This window comes from Amblyomma americanum, chromosome 3 (assembly GCF_052857255.1).
Source record: "Amblyomma americanum isolate KBUSLIRL-KWMA chromosome 3, ASM5285725v1, whole genome shotgun sequence".
Classification (NCBI taxonomy): Eukaryota; Metazoa; Arthropoda; class Arachnida; order Ixodida; family Ixodidae; genus Amblyomma; species Amblyomma americanum.
The window spans coordinates 150,408,342-150,429,587 of record NC_135499.1 but is presented as its reverse complement, the minus strand read 5'-3'; the positions used below and the strand labels follow the sequence as shown (position 1 = coordinate 150,429,587).

General features: G+C 51.9%; 2 protein-coding genes across 16 annotated transcripts in view; one reads left to right on the top strand and one right to left on the bottom strand.

Annotated features, from left to right (window-relative positions):
• Positions 1–14,224, top strand: part of LOC144125172 (G-protein coupled receptor Mth2-like) — a 63,168-nt gene extending 48,944 nt beyond the window's left edge. Inside the window, exons 1-3 of one of the 2 annotated variants that reach the window (XM_077658324.1) lie at positions 2,178–2,312; positions 11,558–12,534; positions 13,800–14,224. In XM_077658324.1, coding sequence (XP_077514450.1) covers positions 11,609–12,534; positions 13,800–14,088 — 1,215 coding nt within the window. In that variant the 5' untranslated portion in view covers positions 2,178–2,312; positions 11,558–11,608 and the 3' untranslated portion in view covers positions 14,089–14,224. Of the gene's footprint in view, positions 1–2,177; positions 2,313–11,557; positions 12,535–13,799 lie in introns of those variants that run through there. The other variant, XM_077658325.1, reaches the window with a different exon arrangement.
• The window catches only part of LOC144125168 (uncharacterized), a 264,663-nt gene extending 243,442 nt beyond the window's left edge, over positions 1–21,221 (bottom strand). For all 14 annotated transcript variants that reach the window (XM_077658304.1, XM_077658313.1, XM_077658306.1 and 11 more), the window contains exon 1: positions 21,033–21,221. In XM_077658304.1, the coding sequence (XP_077514430.1) occupies positions 21,033–21,077 (45 nt within the window). In that variant the 5' untranslated portion in view covers positions 21,078–21,221. The remainder of the gene's footprint in view (positions 1–21,032) is intronic.
• Positions 21,222–21,246: the final 25 nt, after the last annotated feature.

Below are 21,246 nucleotides of genomic sequence, written 5' to 3'. Positions count from 1 at the left end.
AGACATCACTGAGGCCGAAAACAACGCGAGGCTAAAAGAGCGCTGTGTCAGCAGCCTCCCTTTCCGCACCCCTTCTGGATAAGGAGCTCCGTTTCTTATCAGGAGCTGGGTGATCATCTTTCTCCCACGTGATATCTGGTTTCGATGTCTGTCTATCAGGATCTGTTCTACTTGTTGCTTTTGATGCTTGCTGATGCTTGAAGTGTCAGAAGAACAACAAGAAAACATCACTCGTTAGTCGGCGCTGTCGCTCGTCTTCCCTTTCTGTGTCCTCGTGAGGTATTCGCTGTGTTGTGCCGTTATCCTCTTCTGACCGGACCCTTCTGCCCCCCTGCCCCAACAGAGGCGACGTTAGCTCACTTCTTGCTAACTTGCCCTGTACTTCGGGCGGCACGCAAGCGACGCCTCGGCGGACAGGGTTACCACCCCAGCCGACCACCCCAACGCCGGGCCTTGTTGGCATTTATAGCCGACACAGGCCTGCATATGACTCTCTTATGTCGAAGGCCACATTTGCGCAAAAAGAGAAAAAAGAACGAACCGCTTTAGCATAGCGCCACCGTGTACCGACAGTCGCCAACAGCGCATGCGCGGACAGCCCCAAGGGCCACGTTCTAGGGCAATATATGCGAATGCGCTGTTGGCGACTGTCGGTACAGGGTAGCGGTACGCGGTGGCGCCTAGCTAAAACTCCCCTCCCACCTTACTCGCGGTCGACATCCGAACCGCGTCACGGTGGAAGGGGTGAGAGAATGGGCGAGAGGAGGCAGAGAGAATTAATTTAGGCGTGGGGTTACTTAATGTGCACTGATATCGCGCAGCACAAGAAAGAGTGAGGGAGGAAGAAAAAAAGCAGCGGTATTTCGTAAATTCTTGACGCAGAAAACAACCCCTTCCGTATACGGGCTAAGCGCTGTATTATTTCCTTCGACGGAGACATGCATACCGACGCCGTAGTTTAAATGCAAGAAACGTACGTTAAACGAACCCCCGTCCTGCTCAGTAAGTAAAGCCCCGAGATCCGAACGAAGAAGTCTGCATACAGTCGAGAGACACACTGGCCGCCGGATCAAAACGGCTGCCCGTGGCGGGAGTGGAAACGGATAAGCGGATCACCGACGGTCCGATGAATGATGCATGAAATGGCGCGACGGGAGGAATTCAAACTGGCACTAATCGTTGCGCTTGAAATGCCTTAGAGAGGAGTCGACGCCCACGAAATGGTCCAAGATCAACTCAGTACCGTACCAAAGAAAGAATGAGAAAAAAAAAAGAAGAAAGGGAAAAAAATCAAATACGTGGTTTCCCAGCAGAAACTTCAAGCTGGGCTTGTTGGTATAGACGCAGTGCTGTCTTGTCCGCTCTGCACTGAGCCGTGCCACAGCGCTACGGAAGACCCTTCCACGAACGAGGTTGCAACGCTAAAAAAACCAGTCCAAGATTTCAGGCAATGGGGTTTGCACCCTTCTAAATGACCGCCCTTGAAAAGTTCCTCCGGAGCCCGAAAACTACCAAGAGGGCGAGAACACCCTAATCCCAGTGTTCCCCGCGCAGCACGAGACGCGACCGGAGGGGAACACTGCCACCACCGAAGAAGCTGTCCGTAATATGTTCCGAAACTTATATCCGGGTTTCGACATCCACATATGCTCCACAAAACCCCCAAGTCCGACATCGGATAAGCCCGCGTTGACGAGGTCGAACCCACGGCGAGAAAATACGCACAAAAATCACGGTGTTACGGCCCGAACACTCCTTCCGCGTCCGCCGAAGCGCCCGGTCCAGCGCCCGTGCAGGGACGGACGCACACCCCCGACCTGGCAGTTCCAGAGCGAAAGAAGAAAGTGAGGCGGCAGGCAGCAGCCGAGGCTGATGCTCGACGGGCCACGTGAGGGCGCGTCCTTGGAAGAGGCGAGAGCAGTGGGGGAGAGGGGCCGCCGCCGCCATCCGGCCGGGAAGCACCTCAGCCAGTCGACTAGTCTACGCCGCGGGCGGCGGACGGACAACGCGGCCACCACAGCGCGAGCGAGAACCGCACCACCGGCGACCAAGGCTGACCGCTCCCCAGTTCTTCCGCGGACTCACGACAGAACCAGCGCACGCCACAGACAGTGACCACACCGACGTAACCGTGTGCGGCGACGACGTTCCCGATGAGGACAGACAGCATGTCGTAGTGCGCGGGTTGTTGTAGATACACACGCTGTGCCGCTCAGTCGCTGTCTCATCGACCTCGGAGCCGTCGCGACGTCGGCTTTTGTGCGCCTTTGGAATATAACGACCGCTACGCAGTCCTCCTCCGCCTCCTACAGGTGAGCCAGCCTGCGCCCGCGCTGGGATGCTGCACGCGCGGCTTTACCGGTGCGCTTTCGCTCGGCATGTCCTCGCACTGCGCCGTTCCGGGATACAGCGCCGTCGGGTGCCATTGTATAACTTGCGCGCTGCAATGGAAGCTACACTGGCTTCCGGCCCAGCATGCCAGCAGCTTCTTACAGTGCGGGAGTGAGGGGCGCAGTGCCATCCTCCTCTGGTCCTTGAGCGCTGGTCGAGCACACAAGACAGGGACGGACGTAAGCGAGAATGCGCTTCGCAGAGTCTGTGCCCCGTCCTCCTCCGTGTCTTGTGCGTCCAGGCAGCCCGATAAGTTCAAACGCAGCGACTGCGCACACACGACTATGCCGGAGACTGCGGCGAGTGAGGGCAGACTGACCTCGTATGAATGGACCGAGCGAAATCCGCAATGCCATAAGCTGCGAGGATAGCCAAAACGACAGCGTTTGTGCCGAGTCACCTGATGCCCGAAAACCAGTTCCGCTGACAAAACTCCGCCAGCCTCGCTGTCATACACGCGCTCCTTTCTCGCTTCGCTAAAAAAAAGAAAAACACGCCTTTATCAGATCGTTGCAACCGCGCTTTCCACCCAATGAGCTCTCCAACTTTCAGAACACAAAGCCACCGAGATGGAAGTAAACAAGGGTCTATGCGAAAGCGTTCGTTTTTCTTTAAACGGCAACGCGTGCTAGCAAGACGGCGGCAAGAAAGAAAAAAAAAAGACCTTACGTCAGCTGTTTTGGTCGTTGGAGGAAGAAAAAGCGACACCAGCATTTCCCCGTTACTTCTGGCCCACTGCCCTCACCGCGCAGCAGGACGTCGGCAGGGGCTTGGCTTCAGACCATTCACATTTGCCGACCGCAATGCCGCAACAGTGCCACGACCAACTTGGAAGCTATAGCCGACAGGTACGAGCGATTGTCACAACCATACGCATATCTAGATGGGTTAATTATATTATGTGTCATGTCATTAAGATGTGCAGACTGTTTACTGCCATAAAATTAAACTTGGACAGAACCACGGATGATCGTCATTCAGAGGCCGCTGCCTTTCCTTCAAGTGCTTTACCGTGCAAATAAGCGCTACGCGCGTTTAAAAGTACGATAGCGTTCCGTGATGAGGGAAAACGTTGCGCAAGAAAAGCCAGCTTGGCAAAAAAAAAAAAAAAAGCCTTGCTATACGTCCACGCACGACATCCGTGCACATCGCAAGTTGCATCTGGTCATGCACTAGTCGCAGGAATGCGCGGTACGAACCAGGATCGCGAGGAGAAAAGGCGGCGCTTAAAGAGAGTTTCTTTCAACACGCCGCACGTACGCACTACCTGACACCTTGGCGTTACGCTCCAGACCGCACGGGGAAACGCAGATGGCTGCGTTCGCGGCCAAACGAGGCCGAGGCACTTCCTTATCGAAGGCCAGTCGAGACAAATCGAACACGACGACGAGAGGCGCACAGCGGTTCGCTCGTGTCATCCCGCTCAGATCCCGTGACCCACTACACAGTCGGATACAACTCAAGATCGAAGCGGCAGATGCTCCTCAAACGAGGCCCTCCCATACAACAATGGTATACAGGCTGCTAATAGACTTCTTATTGCCTTCCTGTAGATATTTCCTTTTGTCTATTCATAGTCTACAGACAAAAGTACACTAAAGGTGTATGGCCAAAAATCTATACACTGTTTAAAAGGTTTGTATGGTTTATAGAGTAGTCTATAGGATTTCCCTACAGAAAGTATACACTTTATAGACAAAATTCTATGGACAATCTATAGGCTGTCCAAAGAATTCTTTTGTAAGGTAACGCCGACCGATTTTCTCGACGCCGCGGTTAATCTGATTAAGCCGTGATTAGTCCCCTTTCATGTGCCAACCCCTGCAATGTCCCGATAGCAGGTCCGAGGGTGTTATATAATATATAATTGGTTTTTGGGGGGGGGGGGAAGGAACTGGCGCAGTACCTGTCTCATATATCGTTGGACACCTGAACCGCGCCTAAGGGAAGGGATAAAGAAGGGAGTGAAAGAAGAAAGGAAGAGATAGGTGCCGTAGTGGAGGGCTCCGGAATAATTTCGACCACCTGGGGATCTTTAACGTGCACTGACATCGCACAGCACACGGGCGCCTTAGCGTTTTTCCTCCATAAAAACGCAGCCGCCGCGGTCGGGTTCGAACCCGGGAACTCCGGATCAGTAGTCGAGCGCCCTAACCACTGAGCCACCGCGGCGGGTAGGGTGTTAACCACGACGTCATGACAATCGGTTGATCGACGCCACTGGCTGGATGGCATCCTTTGAGGGGCATTCGCCGCTTCATTCGAAGGAACATGGCTGGCACTTTCAGGAAGCCATACACACAGCTCACGGAAGACGGCGAGGCTCGAAGGAGTCGTACATACGTCCCTCGGACGATCCTCGGGCGAGAGCTGCGAGATCGCGTTGCGCTATGCACGCATTGTCCGCGGATGACTCGACGCTGCGGAGGCCGTATACGCGTCCAAGGCTCGTGGCCTTTCCTCGTTCGGCGCCGCGGCCTTTCCCGCCCCTGCATTATTAGCGCGAGAGCTTCCTTCCGCATCGGCTCGGGCGAAAAATAACTGAGTCAGCACCTCGACAACATGTCCCGCATCCTCCCAACCGGCCAGCTCACTGCGACGAGGGAGACAGAGCGCATATGCCAGGCGCCACCCATCCGCCATATCGGGCAGATAACGAACCATCGCTACGCCGGCCGATGCTGGCAGGATGCGCTGAACGGACTGTGCGCGCCGCCGGATGTCTTCGAGTAAGCAAAGGGTAGCATGAAGAAATTGTTGCCGTAGCCGGACACAACTCAAGAACGAGGCGGCTTTGTCCCGTCAAAGGACCCCCTTCCAGCCAATGGCGTCGGCCGTTTCTCATGAACCTGCTAGCGCGACGATGCAGGGAGTGGCCGACGAAAGGGGATGGTCCCCCACCTTTCACGGTCAGGAATAGCCTCCTCCCAAAGCCGCTTTGTTCTTGAGTTTGTATATACCTTTTCTAGCTTTCTGGGAGTAGCTCGAGAGACCAGTTATTTTCAGAACGGGTTGCATAATGCCACCGCGTGCGAACATTTCGATGCAAGAGCCCTCGACGAGAGGGCGCGCACGCACAAAGCCAAAACCACAGCACGCGGAAAGCGTCCTTCAGAGCCGTTTCCAACTAAGAGTTGCGAGAGCAGTCTTCCGCTGTCAGGGGGCGTCACTCGGTTCGCAGCTTCGCCGACACTGCGCTAGCGACTTGGCAAGCGATTCGGTCCGCACGGAACGGGACACTAATGATGACCGCTGTCACTCAGCGCGACCCGGCTTTCGAGTTTGAGAAGGACGAGCAAGTCGAATGACGACTTCAGCCCGGGCCTGCACTTCCAACCACCGAGGTGAACAAGCGTAGAGGAAAGGCACGCAATACCAAGGCGAGTCAAGACGCTTGGGGAGTAACCACGACCCAGTACCGGTAGCGGCATTCTAGCTGGACTTGTCCGAAGGCGTATAGCGGTGCTGTATAGAAGTCGGATACAACTCAAGAAGAAATCGGTTTTTCCCCTACAAAGAATCCCCTTCCAGCCAATGGCGTCGGCCGAATTTCATGAACCTGCTAGCGTGACAATGCAGGAAGGGGGGGGGGGGGGGGGGCTATCCCTGACAACGAAGGGAAGGGACTATCCCCTTTCATCAGCCACTCCCAGCACTGTCAGGCCAGCAGGCTCATGACAACACACCGACGCCACTGGCTAGAAGGGGTGCTTCGTAAGGAAAAATCCGCTCTATCCTTGAGTTGTAGCTTATAGTAGAAGGTAGTAGTGCGGGGTCTAAGAAAGGGACCTCGTCCGTACGACGGAAGTTTGGTCACTCAAAATCAAGCACCAAGAAGGGAGCTCCTGTCCACGACGTGAGGCGAGTCAAGCGTTTTGCCATGCGCTTTCCTTCGTCTGGTAACACGCCATTTAGCGCTGTTGTTCCTAGACTGGTATTCCGTGTCACGTCATCACTACGCTCATATCCATCCGAAGTTCAAAGCGACAGCAATCTGCACAACAGGCAAAAAGCAGACCGGGCGGAAGCTTCTCCTCACTGCTCGCCAGAGGGAGCTGGAAACGACCACGATGGATATGGAACGACCACGCATCAAGATGTAAGGCTGCTTCTAACACTGCTGACAAAGCGCTGCCCAGTACAGAGCATTACGCAACGTGACGACGACAAAAGCAACCCATCTTCGTTACGAAACGCGGACACGTTCCCGCAATAAGCCGGCGAAGATCTGCCGGGGCGCCCGGGTCAGAAAGGTGCAGTAGCATAACTTGCGCCCCCCGACAGTGCACCGTATGTGCAAGCGGCGAGCTGCCCAACCCGCTCACGTCGGCGCCATCATGTCCGCGAAAGGCAACACCTCGCGGTCTCCGTGGGCAGAAGAAGAGCGGACGAGAAAGAGAGGAAGGTTGCACGGTATTTGTTTTTTTTTTTTCGTAGGCCGTAATTTTCCACAGCTGCCTCACGCGCCTGCGTGGCCACGTCCCTCGCGTGTGGACACCAACGAGGAAACGACAATGACGACGCTTGAAAGCGCGCTCCGCACACAATGGGGCAGGCACGGGAGGGGCGTATGGTGGTGTGTGATAGGCTGCCCACGGGCACGGCCATAAAGACACACGAACGGCTCAACGACGGGTGGCCCAGAACAAATGGCGCCCAAGAGTTGCACAGACATCGCCAAGGCTCCTCATGCTACGAGTTGTATACGTATGCATTGCGGGAAAATGTGACCGCAACGCGGGCCAACACTGCATGCGCGAGAACGGCTATCTGGGCCAGTAGTGCAGCCATCCAAGTCTCTGCCTTGGCATTTCAGCGAAGCGTCAACACCGTTTTACAGAGGCCAGTGACACGAGCGCCGTAAGGCCCCCGCGACCACCACCACCTGCTCGAGGCACAATAGCACGGGCGAGCGCGGAGACATTTGGTGACGCCATCGGTTGGTCGGCTTCCGTAATAGCATATCTTGCGTACACGCTGGGCGAGCCATTTACGGCTTGCGTCACACACGTTCCCATGGACTCCTTCCAACGGCCGCTTCGGGAAGCGTTTCCCACGAGAGTATTGAGTGCTACTCGAACAGCAGAGGCGCGAGAACACCCCTTTCAAGTGCACTACAACGTGCACCGCATACTCACCGTTCGCGGACAGGTCCTCAACCGTCCTATTTACCCTAAACAACCGCCTGGTCGCATGCGTCCGTCGCTCGAACGCCAGCAACAGGGAGCGGCTCTCCAGAAGTCAACCCAGCCGGGAAGACAGTGAAGGAAGGCCGCATATTCACGACGCATAGGGCACAGGCACCGTATACATGCGCAGGAGTCGCCGAGGCTCGATCCGGACATCCGCATCTTGCGGATGCGGCAACAGCTGCGGCCGAGGCGCAGCCGTTCATCGAGGTGATGTATTATACACGACGAAGCCATTTCAAACAGGAGGCGCCGAAGCGCCACTTGTCACGCACAAGGCGCCTGTGAGATGTGCGATGTCAGCGTTAAAAATCCCCAGATGGTCGAAATTACTCTGCAGTCCTCAACTGCGGCACCTCTTTCTCTTTTCTTTCACTCTCTCCTTTACCTCCCTTCACCGCGCGGCTGTGGTGTGAGACAGGTACTGCGCCTTTCATTCCCTCAAAACATATTCATTTATTATTTTATTTATGCCAACTCCTCTCGTAGTTCAAGCAAACCCGACCCAAGTGTGGCGGCACATTACTACCCCAGAGACGCAACAGAAGTCACCAATGATGGTAACAAGCCAAACAAAAAATTGCTTCGGGGCCTTTCTGTTAAACGAGCACGCATCACTGACACCGCGCAGCTCGACAAGCTATAGGCTCGGCCTGCGCGGCGGCTCCGCAGTCCCCGCAGCAACACGCGCTCGACCGCGAGTGCACCGTCCAACCAACCAGTGCGCACGCATTCCGCGATCGGTACACATACGCACGAACGGCGCACACGTGCGAGCAAAACTCCCAGTGTACATCTCGCACCGACAGGCTTGACGCAAGTCGCTCATCAATATCGAATGAAGTACCACGCTCCACTGCTACCGACCGGCCCCCCCTTCCAACAGACTTCGCGAGCGACAAATCCGCACGCGCGGCGAATGCATTCCGCGGGCATGCCGATGAAGCCGACGTATAAGCGTCGCGCCGTCGTCTTCGCGTGGCAAACGCGCACGCAACACAGCAGAGCATGCGGCGAAATCGCCTCCGGAAACGGTCGGCTGCGCTTGCACAGCTGCCAGCAGCGGCCGTGGGGGGGACAGTGATTTGCATCGACGACAGCAGCGCCGGACGCAATGCGAGATCGAACGGCGATGGGCCCTCAAGCGCGGCGGCGGACGCAGTCGGCAGCGTCGGATCGCGACTCTCTTCGCTCACGGCCGAATGACCGCAAAACAATTTCCCCTCGGCGCACCAAGTGCACAGAATCGAGCGAGGCCGACAGCAAAAACACACGGGCCTGCAGCTCCGCGTCCTCGCGCAACGAATTACTCGTGGAGCTATGTACACGCAAAGTCTGTCCTGCGGGACGAAGGAGGAAGGGGGGACATCGGATAGTTTTGAGCACATTCCGGCGCTCGCGTACGCGCACTGTGTAAGTACACAGAGTACATGCAAGCGGATGCGCGGAGCGCAGTAATGAATTCGGCGTCTCGGCATATTTGCGGGCGAATCTCGGGCTTTGCAACGCGAACGAAGACGGCGGCCGAGTTCCTGATACGGCCAACCGTGCGACCGGAGCGCCACCTTGGCGGCACGTTCGCCGCCCGAGAACAGGAGGTGGACTCTGGCGCACCGCCTCGAGTGTTGTGCGAAAGCTGAATTCAGAGCACGCCTCAGCCGAATTCGACGCCCCAGTCGTTCAACGTGGCTTACACACCTAAATACGGATCACCCTCCGGCTGCACACGAGACTGCAGACCCCCGCCGCGCGCAGAATGAGGAAACGGACAGCGGGAAGCCCCGTCCCATATGGCTCCGGAGAGTCGGTGACACAGACGCGCCATGCAATTCAATGCGCTTGCTGCCGTAATTTCAAGACCCCGCCGGGACTTGGGCGAGGACGTCTTTGAGTAAAACCGAGGGTATACGTCTGCGCCATGGCTACTTGCACGGGTGCCGAACCCACAATCCGAAACCAACCTGTCCTTGCGCCCAGCCGTGGAAGAAGACAACTTAATGCGTCGCCGCTTCTCGATCCAAGAGGAGCACAGAAGACAGCGGGTGACGACTGACGGGGCGAGTCAGCTCCGCGAACGACGTTGCGGACAGCGCTATACGCAGACTCCGCCGCTGGCTTTTGCAAAGGGTTATATTTAAAGGTGCAGAGGCCCCGCTGTCGTCGTCTCGACACTATACCTCCCGGGTTGCCCCAGGGCCAATTACGGGACGCGTCAGGTCGTCGCAGCGAGAAGCCTTGTCGAGGGCCTCACGCCAGGCACCTTCACTGCACCCGCGCCGCGTATCATTAAGAAGGGCGCCACACGGCGGACGTTGCCCACTGTTATTTCTTTCACTGCTTAAGCACCGGCGGTCGTGGAGGGCTTCCTTTTGAGCAGTCGACGCGCGATTGCGGAGAAAGTACACAAATATCACAAGGCAGGCCGCAGGTTACACAACTACGTACGCCCCGCCCGCAGTACGTATATAGCGAGGACCGACCTGCCGCCGTGTGTGCGCCTTCGTCATCGACCTCCGCCGCGCTTAGCCTCTTCGCGGAAGACGCCCTTGAACTGCCCGCTGAAGGCGCCCACAGTCCGTGGCGGTCAACCTGCAGCATTGGCCCCTGCCATCGGCCCCTAATCGTAACTGCGCGATCCGCTGAGGCTGCCGCAAGACGAGTGAACCACAGCCCATTCCTCCAGGCAGCCGCCCGCGATGGAGGGCGTATTACAGCGAGCATGAAATAATAATAATAATAATAATTGGTTTTGGGGGAAAGGAAATGGCGCAGTATCTGTCTCATATATCGTTGGACACCTGAACCGCGCCGTAAGGGAAGGGATAAAGGAGGGAGTGAAAGAAGAAAGGAAGAAGAGGTGCCGTAGTGGAGGCCTCCGGAATGATTTCGACCACCTGGGGATCTTTAACGTGCACCGACATCGCACAGCACACGGGCGCCTTAGCGTTTTTCCTCCATAAAAACGCAGCCGCCGCGGTCGGGTTCGAACCCGGGAACTCCGGATCAGTAGTCGAGCGCCCTAACCACTGAGCCACCGCGGCGGGGCCGAGCATGAAACGCCGATATCAATTTGTTGTCTCTACCCGACCGCGGCGGCTGCGTTTTTATGGAGGAAAAACGCTAAGGCGCCCGTGTGCTGTGCGATGTCAGTGCACGTTAAAGATCCCCAGGTGGTCGAAATTATTCCGGAGCCCTCCAAAATTATTCCGGAGCCCTCCACTACGGCACCTCCTTCTTCCCTTCTTGTTTCACTCCCTCCTTTATCCCTTCCCTTACGGCGCGGTTCAGGTGTCCAACGATATATGAGACAGATACTGCGCCATTTCCTTTCCACCGAAAACCTATTATTATTATTATTATTATTATTATTATTATTGTCTCTGCCTTTTTTTTCGTTTTTGAGAAGCCGCACGCGGAGGGAAGCGGCAGCGATCTAAATCACAAACGCGAGGTTGGCGCCCACACGCATGCACGCACGTGCGGTCCACCGCCGAGGCGTCTTTGAGGACTCGGGGTTTATTTATAAGATTTCGAGGCCGCGCGGCCGTCGGCTCATCCAGTTACGCTTTCAGCGGAAGCGTCGTCGTCACGCGTCTCAATATAAAACTCGCCCGAGGGAGACCGCGGCGGTGCAGAAGCGGAGCGCCTCTGTGACGGCCATGCACCACTTGACTTCAGCTCCGGATAGATGTGACGGACTACCTCGGAGTCGACGTTCCGCCGCCCCTCTGTTCTTAGACATACGTGGCCGATTAAGAGTGTAGCAAGCCGGTGAACGAAGCGCCGCGGAGACGAGCAAAACAGTGAGCGATGATTCTCAACTCTTTGCTCTTTTCATTAGGAAAGCGCTTGATCTCAAAGAGCCCTCACACAGCTGAGCCGCCTGGGCTTTGCGAATCTCTCCCTGTCTGTGGTTACGCGAAGAGGTGCCTTGCGTGCATGCACAGCGCTTGACGAGTCCTCTCCCTTGTGCGCAGGCGCGGGGGCCCGCGACAGCCCTGCGTCGGCCGAATGTGGCCGAAGGGCGCATGGCCATCAGCATGTTCTTGGACAGCATCTACCTCAACTGGGTGCAGCGACGCTTCCAGAACGCCACGCCCGAGGCCCGCAGCCTGCTGCGCGCCGCGCGCGTCTCGCTGCCCAGCGCCGAGCAGCCCACGGGCGGAGGGCCGCTCAACGCCTACCTGGCGCGCAACCCCGTGCTGCAGCTGCTGCAGAACAACCACACGTGGCTCACGCTGCTCGGCAACTCCACGGCCATCGGGCCGGGCGCCGACGACGACGCGGTGCGCGTGAGCAACGCCAGCCGCGCCGCGTCCTACTACGACCACGGCCTGAGCGCCCTGTACCCGTACCTGTCCGTGGCCATGGCCGTGTCGCTCATGTTCCTGGCGCTCATCTGCGCCGCCTACTGCGTGCTGCCCGAGCTGCGAAACACGCACGGCAAGAACCTGCTCTCCCTGTCGGGCTGCTTCATCGTGCTCTACGTGGGGCTCATCGTGGACTTCACGCTGCGCGCGCTGCTGCCGCGGCGGCTGTGCCTCGCCGTGGCCGTGGTGCAGCACACCAGCTTCCTGGCCGTCTTCTTCTGGACCAACGTGATGGCGTTCGACGTGTGGCAGGCCATCGTCACGCTGCGGCCGCTCGCGAACCCGCGCCTGCGCGAGGACCACTACTGGCAGTACGCGGTGTACGCGTGGACCGCCACGGCGGCCGTGTCGGCGCCGGCCTTCGTGCTGCACTTCACCGAGCTGGTGCCGGAGGCGTACCGGCCGCGCTTCGGCGAGGTGCGCTGCTGGCTCAGCGGGCAGCTGGCCTACGCGCTCTACTTCAACCTGCCCGTGGGGATAATCCTGCTCTGCAACGTGGTCATCTTCGGAATGACCGCGTGGGCGCTCTACCGGGCAAAGACCCTCCAGAGGGTCACCCTCCAGGCCAAGCAGCACAAGAAGATGTGAGTATCCCCAAACCTGTGAATACTTGCGACGGGAAGGGTGGCCTTCATTCACGTCCCAGGCGTTTTTGAATTTTGAATTGCAAATGCCTTGGCCGTGAATGGCGCAACGTTACGTCAACTGCTGCCAAGACCTCGGGCAGCAGTGCTGCTGGAATATCAGTCCGCAGAGAGCATTCTGATGATGCCTTTGAGGCCACCAGGCTTTCCTGGCATTTAATTTTTTTAGTGAAGACGCAATTTCGTACAATGCTGGAAAATGGCGTTAATAATGGACTGCATCCAAATGAAAATAACCAACTTATTTTTGCTGGAATGCAGTATTCTGTGGTCTGTGCTTTGTGGGGTGTGGCCTACAAAAGGTGCCTGTCAATGTGAGTTTCTGCCATTTGAATGCGCAAAAAGCCACCAAGAGCTTTCAAATACTGCTACAAACAACTGTCATCCTCAGATTGAATTTTCACATTCTCTAGTAGTAACAATACAAAAACATCTTCACGCAATTCTTTGAGCAGCGTAACGGTAGATGAAAACACAGAATAAAAATTCAACAGAAGTGGCTTGTTTATGGTTTATGGGGGTTTAACGTCCCAAAGCGACTCATGCTATGAGACACACCGTAGTGAAGGGCTCCGGAAATTTCGACCACCTGGTGTTCTTTAACGTGCACTGACATCGCACAGTACACGGGCCTCTAGAATTTCGCCTCCATCAAAATTCGACCGCCGCGGCCGAGATCGAACCCACGTCTTTCGGGCCGGCAGCCGAGCACCATAACCACTCAGCCACCGCGGCGGCACAAGTGGCTTGTGCTGTAGCTGATCTGACTTCTCGAAAAATATACACCAGATAAACTACCTGTCGCTAGCAACCTCCTCTTTCTCCTCCTTAATCTTCCAATCCTCTAGAAATATGTTAAGATGACAGCTTAAGGTAAAGACCAGCAGATGAAACAGCAATGGCTATATAGGTGTAGGATGACAACCCCTTTTTAAATGAGTACCAAAAACTCGCAACAAAAATGTCCACTTACAAAATTTGGTGCTTTCACCAAAGACTTGCAATACTAAATGTTGGAGTAAATCCCTTTCACATATAGCAATATGATAAGCTAGCCATTTAACAAGTATGCCAACAAACAATCTACTAGGAAAAAGGAGGCCTCGCTGTTCTCATTACAAATCACTTGAGAACTGTGGCACTTTGAAAGCTGACATCATATTGTGACAATGTGGGGCTCACACCTCTTGACTGCACCATTGCAGGTTCTACCTGTACGTGAAGCTCTCAGTCGTCATGGGCATCATCTGGGTGTTCGAGTTCATCCCGTGGATCACGGGCTACTACAGGCTGTACGGCCTGGCAGGCATGCTGAACTCCATGCACGGGATCTACCTGTTCTTCATCTTTGTCTTCAAGCGCAAGACTCTCGCCCAGCTGCGCCAACGCCTCAGCTGCTGTGGCAAACGGACAGTTAAGCCAACCCTCTCCAAGAAGTACTCATCCAGCACTCTCACATCTATCTCAAACTGTGCACTGAGCTCGGGGCCCTAGTGCGACTCATTGTGGTGCTTGTGTGGAAGGCGTGGTTCTTGTGTGCAATGTGCTGAGCCTTCTGGGAGTCAAGGAACTTGTTACGTGCCTCAAGAATGCCAGCACATGCTAATGTGACACAATGTGAAGGGCCTTGGTGCAGAACGTGATGGGAACACGCGTGTGCTAAAATGACAGTGACTCAAATGTGACATGCAATCTCGTGCTTAACAATATTTGTGACATGCCATTGAACTGCCACTGAATTGTGGGGATATTTATAAAAACACCTTATTCATCAAGCAAGAGTATGCTGATCACAGTCCTTTGTAAAAAATGTTTGTTTATATGTACAGTCTTGTGTAAAAAATTTTGTGTGTTTCAATGTACAGTGTTTGCTGTGTTGAGTGGAAGCTTTATAGGATATGTCTGTAAATGACACCAATAAGTTGTGAATGCGCAATATTAAAATATGTGCCAGCTTTTCCAACTTTTTTTGTCTCCTGGAAAGTATAACCAGTACTGATTATGCTACAATAGCCAGCACTCCTGATACAACACTATTATATCAATTTACCTGAACTTCGAAAAATATGCCATTCAAGATGCTGTAAGTTGTGTCTAACAGAAAGTGACAGATTAAAGACACAGGGACAGTTGCAATGCTCTATCTTGTACAAAGCACAAAAAGTCTTCTTCAGGAGCAGATGTAATAAAGCTCAATGCTCAAAAAACCACACGTCCAACTTTAAAAAAATGCTAGTGAATATCATACCCAAGGTTCACATAAGGGAGTAGAGGTGCATTTCAAGCTTTGTATGTGCAAGCATACACTTCCTTATGCTACAGCTACAATGCCGGCTGGATAATGCTGGAATACAGGAGAAACATTATTGGGTTTATGTGTGCCAAACTGACACTGTGAGTAACAAGGCATGCTGTAGCGAAGGGCTAAGAATTATCACTTTGAGCTCTTACATTTACACCTAAATCTTAATCAGGGTTATTGCAATTTGCCTTCATTTAAGCATGGCCTCCTCAGCTGGGTTCGAATACACAAACTCGTGCTCAGCAGCACAACATCTGCACTGGGTCGTTTTTGCACCATGGCAGTGTCACAATCCCAGAGATTAAAAGCACTCCTGATGCGTACTATGACTAACAATAGACAAAAAGGATAGTGCTAGGGCGTAAACAAAATTTTATGCCTGCTGCAGATGCTGTACCATGCAGTGGGAGTTGTCACCTTTGTAAACAAGTTTCATCAACTGCAACCAGTCCCCAAGAATTTGGCGCCCTCATACAGCAAAAAATATTCAACAGCACAATGAATTTTACGCTGCCCTGTGAGTAATATAAACGAGGCCAGGATTTAAATTTCAGGGAAAAGATGCAGCATAATTAGTTTCTGCAAGAAAAAGTATGTTTTTTTATATGTATATAATGAGGCATAATGCCATACTATCCTGCCTGTAGCCATTTTCCAGTTACCTGTTTGCTAGTACAATTTTCAAGGAAGAAAAAAGGAAAATTCAGAGAAGCTGGTGAACCAATTCAGTGGAATAGTAACATCCAGGAATCAATGCACTTTTCTGCAGGTTAGGGTCAAAACCAGTCAGAATGGTGACTTTTACAAGACAATGTCATCATGTCCAAAAAAATCAATGCCAACATAAAGGTAACAGAGTTAGTAAGCATAACACAGCTTATGAAATGCTAAGTTGCACTGAGATAGCACCAATTCTTAGTTTACTTCTTATAAGTTACCTTTACACATAGCGGTGAAGTTCAAAATATGCTTAAGTTGAACAATGCTTTCGAGTGATCAATAAGAAAGTAAACCTGGCTCCACCATTCTGCAAGTTGCACAAAAAAATACCTAAGGCAGTGAAAATGCCCTAGCATAAATGCAAAGTGCCTCTCCTATGCAGTCGTGCTGATAATGGGAAGCCTGAACCCACACTTTGAGCTTAATGTTTCACTCTGAACAAAACCATAATTATGCCATTTTGAACTAAACAAAAATTTAATTTCTCACTTTGCCTTTCCAATGCACAAGTGAGTTGTATTTTCCTGAGCTTGTGAAAGTGCAGGCTATCACAATTCAAGTACGCAGTAGAAGGAGTGAGTGGGGCTGTGAATGCTTAACAAACTGCACCTGCCACGTAAACAGTACACCTTTACAATGTATGTGGCATGAAATTATATTATCGGGGCCCAAGAGCAGTCGTTTATGTGTTCCATCTCAATCAATACTACTGCAGAGCTGCTTGCTAAACAATACAAATCTGAACTTAAAATGTGCAGTGCAAAGAAGATAATGACAGAAAGAAGTCATTGTGTGTGTGCCCTTTTTCTGTCCTCATCTACACATTACATGTTTTGTGTTCAGTATGCACCAACATGGCCTAGTATCTACTCTTGTAAATATAGATCTTCACAGAGAATGTAATTTTTTTTAAGCCACTGTACATGTACCATCAAGCAGCACTCTGGAAGTTTACAGTTCCAGATGAGAGGATATGAAAGGTACATGGGGAATGTGTTTTTCTTTTAAACCAGATGCACAAACATTGGCACACTTCAGCAGGCCTTTCAGAGCCACAGTAATGTCCATTTATTGCACTTCTTTAAGCTGGACGCAGAAATGTTGGTGCACTTTGGCAGGCTTTTCAGAACAATAATGTAGATTTCATTTGTCATCCATTTGCTTGCAAAAAATCACGCTTGGGGCCTCTTCACTACATTCACTTCACTTCAAGCAGTTTGTCGTACCAAAATTGCCTATAAAGGCCATTTATATTTTTCAGACTCTTGCCACAATTGGTCCCATCATCCACGGCATCATTACAGAAGCACTAATTTGGAACTTTCAGGCGATATTTACTAGGACAGAAACTGCCTCTGCCTCAATTTGTTTACAAGGGCTTACCTACTCTACATTTTTGCAATTACACTCGGGACCGAAGCATTACAGGGGGGAACAGGGTTAACATATACAAAAGTATACATGAATACATGTTCAATGATGCACAGTGATAATTGAAGCAGTTAGGCAACCAAAATGACTCATTTTTGGGAGTAAAAAAACAAGTCAATACTTTTTTTTGATGGCTGTACTTGAAGCAATAAGGCCATTCTATTCAAGTGAGATATATGGTACAAAAAAAGCGAAATGAGTTCATGTTGCATTGAGGCAAAGCAACTTAGTAAGTATGATCACATCGAGATGAAACATGAACGACAAAATGAACTCATGACTGAGTAAGGAATGGTGGAAGGCTTTATGAAAGAGGTAAAGTTCGGAAACTTTTCTCTGTGTACTAAGGTACAGAATGTTTAGTTAAAGGGGTAGGGAACAAAAATTTGCCACTGAAATTTTTGGCCAAAAGGATAGCTGGGGCACTGAGAGTGACCAAAGCAACATTCTTTTGAAACAGAAATGAGCGGAAAGTAATTATTGCAATGAATATTTTTCAAACTTCCGCACCTTGCAGCCGCTTGTGAAACCTCCGACAATACCAGATGTGACATCGACCCTACCCGTCGCAAGATATCGCTAGCACGGACCATGTTTTTGCTTTGTTGTACAATCCATTACATTCAGCTTCCTCATGCCCATGCTTACCATGCTTAAAAGGTTTTCTGCCTGCATCTCATGGTTGTATACTTTGGGTGACTACTCGTAAGGTTCAGAATTAATCCAATATCTCCACCGTCTGCAGTGGCAGCGAACAAGAAAAGCAGCATTTTCAGAGATGGTATCGGTAGCGCCATCTTATACCTGCAAGAGGAACCAGCGCTGTCTTATTCTCGGAAAGAGTTAGCCTTCAACGCTTTGCATGGCCTGCAGAAATCACATATCTGGCTTCAACGTATGATACCGCACCTAATGCAAATTTTTTTCTGTCACCACGCATTCATGCAGGGTTTAGCATAAACACTCTTAAGCACAGCGAGAGATGGGGAACCCCCAACTGCACACTGCTAGCCAGCTTGCCAACGGCTCGGCTGAGGGTAGGCTTGACATCATGTCCACCAGCTCGTAGCCAGGAGTACGCTGAGTGCAGCCCAGCGGCCACTCACGAAACATAAAAAATACAGCCATCTGCTCAAAAATAATTGCAATCATTACTACACACTTGAGTAATCACATCTTACGAATGAAAATGTGGTGCTTTCTTATCATTTTCAGATTTATATTCATATCCTTTTAAGCTTGCATTGAAGTAACACTGGTGGCTTGTTGATAGAACAAAATAAATTGCATTGTTCTGAACTACCTAGTTTATGAATTAGTGATATGTGGTATGGATCCCAGACAGCAATAGTGTATTTAAGATTTGGCATTGTTAGCACCTTGTATAGAGGGAATTCGGGGATGATGGAGTGCAAGAGACTTACATCCTCCATAACCTAACATTTGATTATCTCCATTAGTAATGTAATTAATTAGTGCGCGAATGCCATGCAAGATTGTTAGTTATATGAACCCCTAAATATATGTCAGACAATAGTGACTCTAGTGGAAAGCTTTTTTTATTTTGTATGAAGGAGTGTTACCTGAAGAATGTGATACATGCATCGCATTTCTAATGTTAGGTTCCATTAGCACGTTGTCACATCAAGGAACAATGCTGTTATGGCGCACTGCTGAGATTGCTGACTGGTGAGGCTGATATGACGATTACATGACCAGTCACTGCGCCACACAAGTCGTTCATAGGAGCACCAAATATATCACCAGGACTTTGCTCCACTTCCGATAAAGCTCTGCAGTGTGGCTAAGTGATCGCACAGTGTATTACATACATTTTTCTGCAACGCACAACAATGATAAAATTCACTTTAGTGACGTAATGTTCTAATTTTTGCATCAAAGCACAGGGAGGTAGAAAGTATAACAGAAAGTGGAAACTAACCACAGCCCCCCCCCCCCCCCCCCCCAAATGCACAATCCACTTTCAAACTAGTTATAAGCAGTGCTAAATGAATTGTGTGCGAACAGCACTCCTTACGAGGAGTCTGATTGCCTAAACAAGCAGTAAAGCACTGTTATTACAGCAGCACATATTCCGAAACCCTACCCGTCGCCCAAAATACTGCAAAGAATAATATAGTGTGGCTTCCAAGCTTGTTTACAACCAATATGTTTCTCCTTTCTCCATGGTCACTTTCAAGGAATGCTGCAATTTAATTCCAATCTCACAGCCATAATTAAATCTTATGTTACGGACACACTTGTGGGTGCTCAACTTATGCAGGCAGAGACTGAAAAGTGGGTGCATAAATAAAGATGGCATCACAGCTACATGCAACATACACATCCCATAATCTTATTCCATGTGTGGGTATGTGCTGCTGCAAGCATATTCAGCAGCTGTACAGCTATCCTACCACTGGATGCAACCATCTCGCCGAATAATTTTGATAGAGACAGCACCTTATGCTGCTCATTATTAAAAAAGCCTTAACATTCCAACAGGTGTACGCCGGCGAAACTCGAAATTAGCGCCTAGTGCAAGCAGGTGGCAGCACCTCACAGACGCACCGGCTCGAGACGGTTCGGCATAAAGGGGTTGCGCATCATTGCACCGTGCACTCCCGCTGCGAAAAGGGCACGTCAGAAGAGGGCGACATCGAGGCAACGGTCGCGACTGACAAAGGCTGTTTGTCTCGCTAACCACAGTGACGATACTGAATGAGGCGTCATCTGTCACTGACAATCGTTCTTTTCCACTCTATTAAACACGGCTTCGCGCAGCCGTCGTCAACAAGCGGAACGAGTGCAAACGACGAAACCGCAGCGCACCGCCACAACGTGAGCTGCGAGGGAATAAAACTTCGCTTTATAACTTTGCACTCTTCGTCTGACACAGTCTGGAAGAAAAGAACAATGACAGCACGCGTAAACTCTTTCGTCACGCGCGGTCTTCCCAGCCGCTTCAGTGTTGTGGACATGCGCGCGTGTCAAATCGCAAATTATGTGCAACGGCCACTGTGCGAGGGTTTTCCAGAGAACAAGAAAATTTCCAGGGTGGGCCTCCTAAAGAAGAAAAAATACAGCATCCAACGCGACGTCAAGGAAGGCGCATCGAACGGGGCCAACGACAGAATGTGCCCGCTCGTGAGGGGACCTCACAAGAGGCACGCCGACAAAGCGCGCACGTAGTTGAAAGAACCCTCCCCCGACTTTTTCGGGGGAAAAAGAAGAAGGCAGATGCAGCAACATAGAGACGGAGAAGATGCCGCAGTAATTGCGTCCCGAAAGACGCGCAAGGGACGGGACAGGCGCGCAACGACCGCCACTCGGTGCTCAGCCGCCAAGCAAAATAAGAAAAAAAAAACACGGATGGAGGAGGGGGAAAGAGAGCGCAGCCAGATAAACGAACCAAGAGAAAACGCTCGCGATAGCGGATAGCGCAGAGGAAGCCACGCTGGTGAGACCGAGCTCCACAACGGTCTCTATTCAGCTTTCCCCGGGAACCAACGGAAAGATGAGAAGCGGGAGAACTGTCGGAATCAAAGCGCTACGCCGCGCTAAGGCTGGGCACAGCGCCGATGCGGATGTGGCAGCCCAACGGAGTATGAGAACTGCTCCCGTTGGACGAAGCGGTGTTTACTCCTTGTCATCGCTTTTTCACGTAAACATACAGAAGCGCAGGAAACCCGCGCCGTGAAGCTAATATGGAAGCCCGAAATAGCCTACAATCTGGTCGCCGCCACAACAAGCGGCAACGCAGCTCCGCTCCGCGATCGGGCAGAAATAAAAGACCTCTGCTTGTGTAGGTTGATCGACTAGTCGGAGGAGGATGGCACTTTCTAAGCTGCGTCAGTTGCCGCTGTCGTCGTTATTCGAACTTGTCTTGCGCAGGAGAAGCGTGGAGTGGTCTTGCAACACAGCCACATACGCGCGTCGGGTTATTTTAGAACGCTCTAGTTTGAAGGATGCGACGACCACTCACCATCTCTTGGCCGGCTCGCAGCTTCTTCAGTCGCTCTTCCTCCATGTTGAACAACTGTCACGGACACAAACACACACAACACCACATGAAAATGAGAAGAGAACTCTACTCGGCACAGTTCATTTTGCAGCGCATCTTCCCCAGCGGAGCACACAAGGCAGCGGCCATGTTTTCTGCTGATACGACAATGAGTCTGCCACATGTCTATAAATAT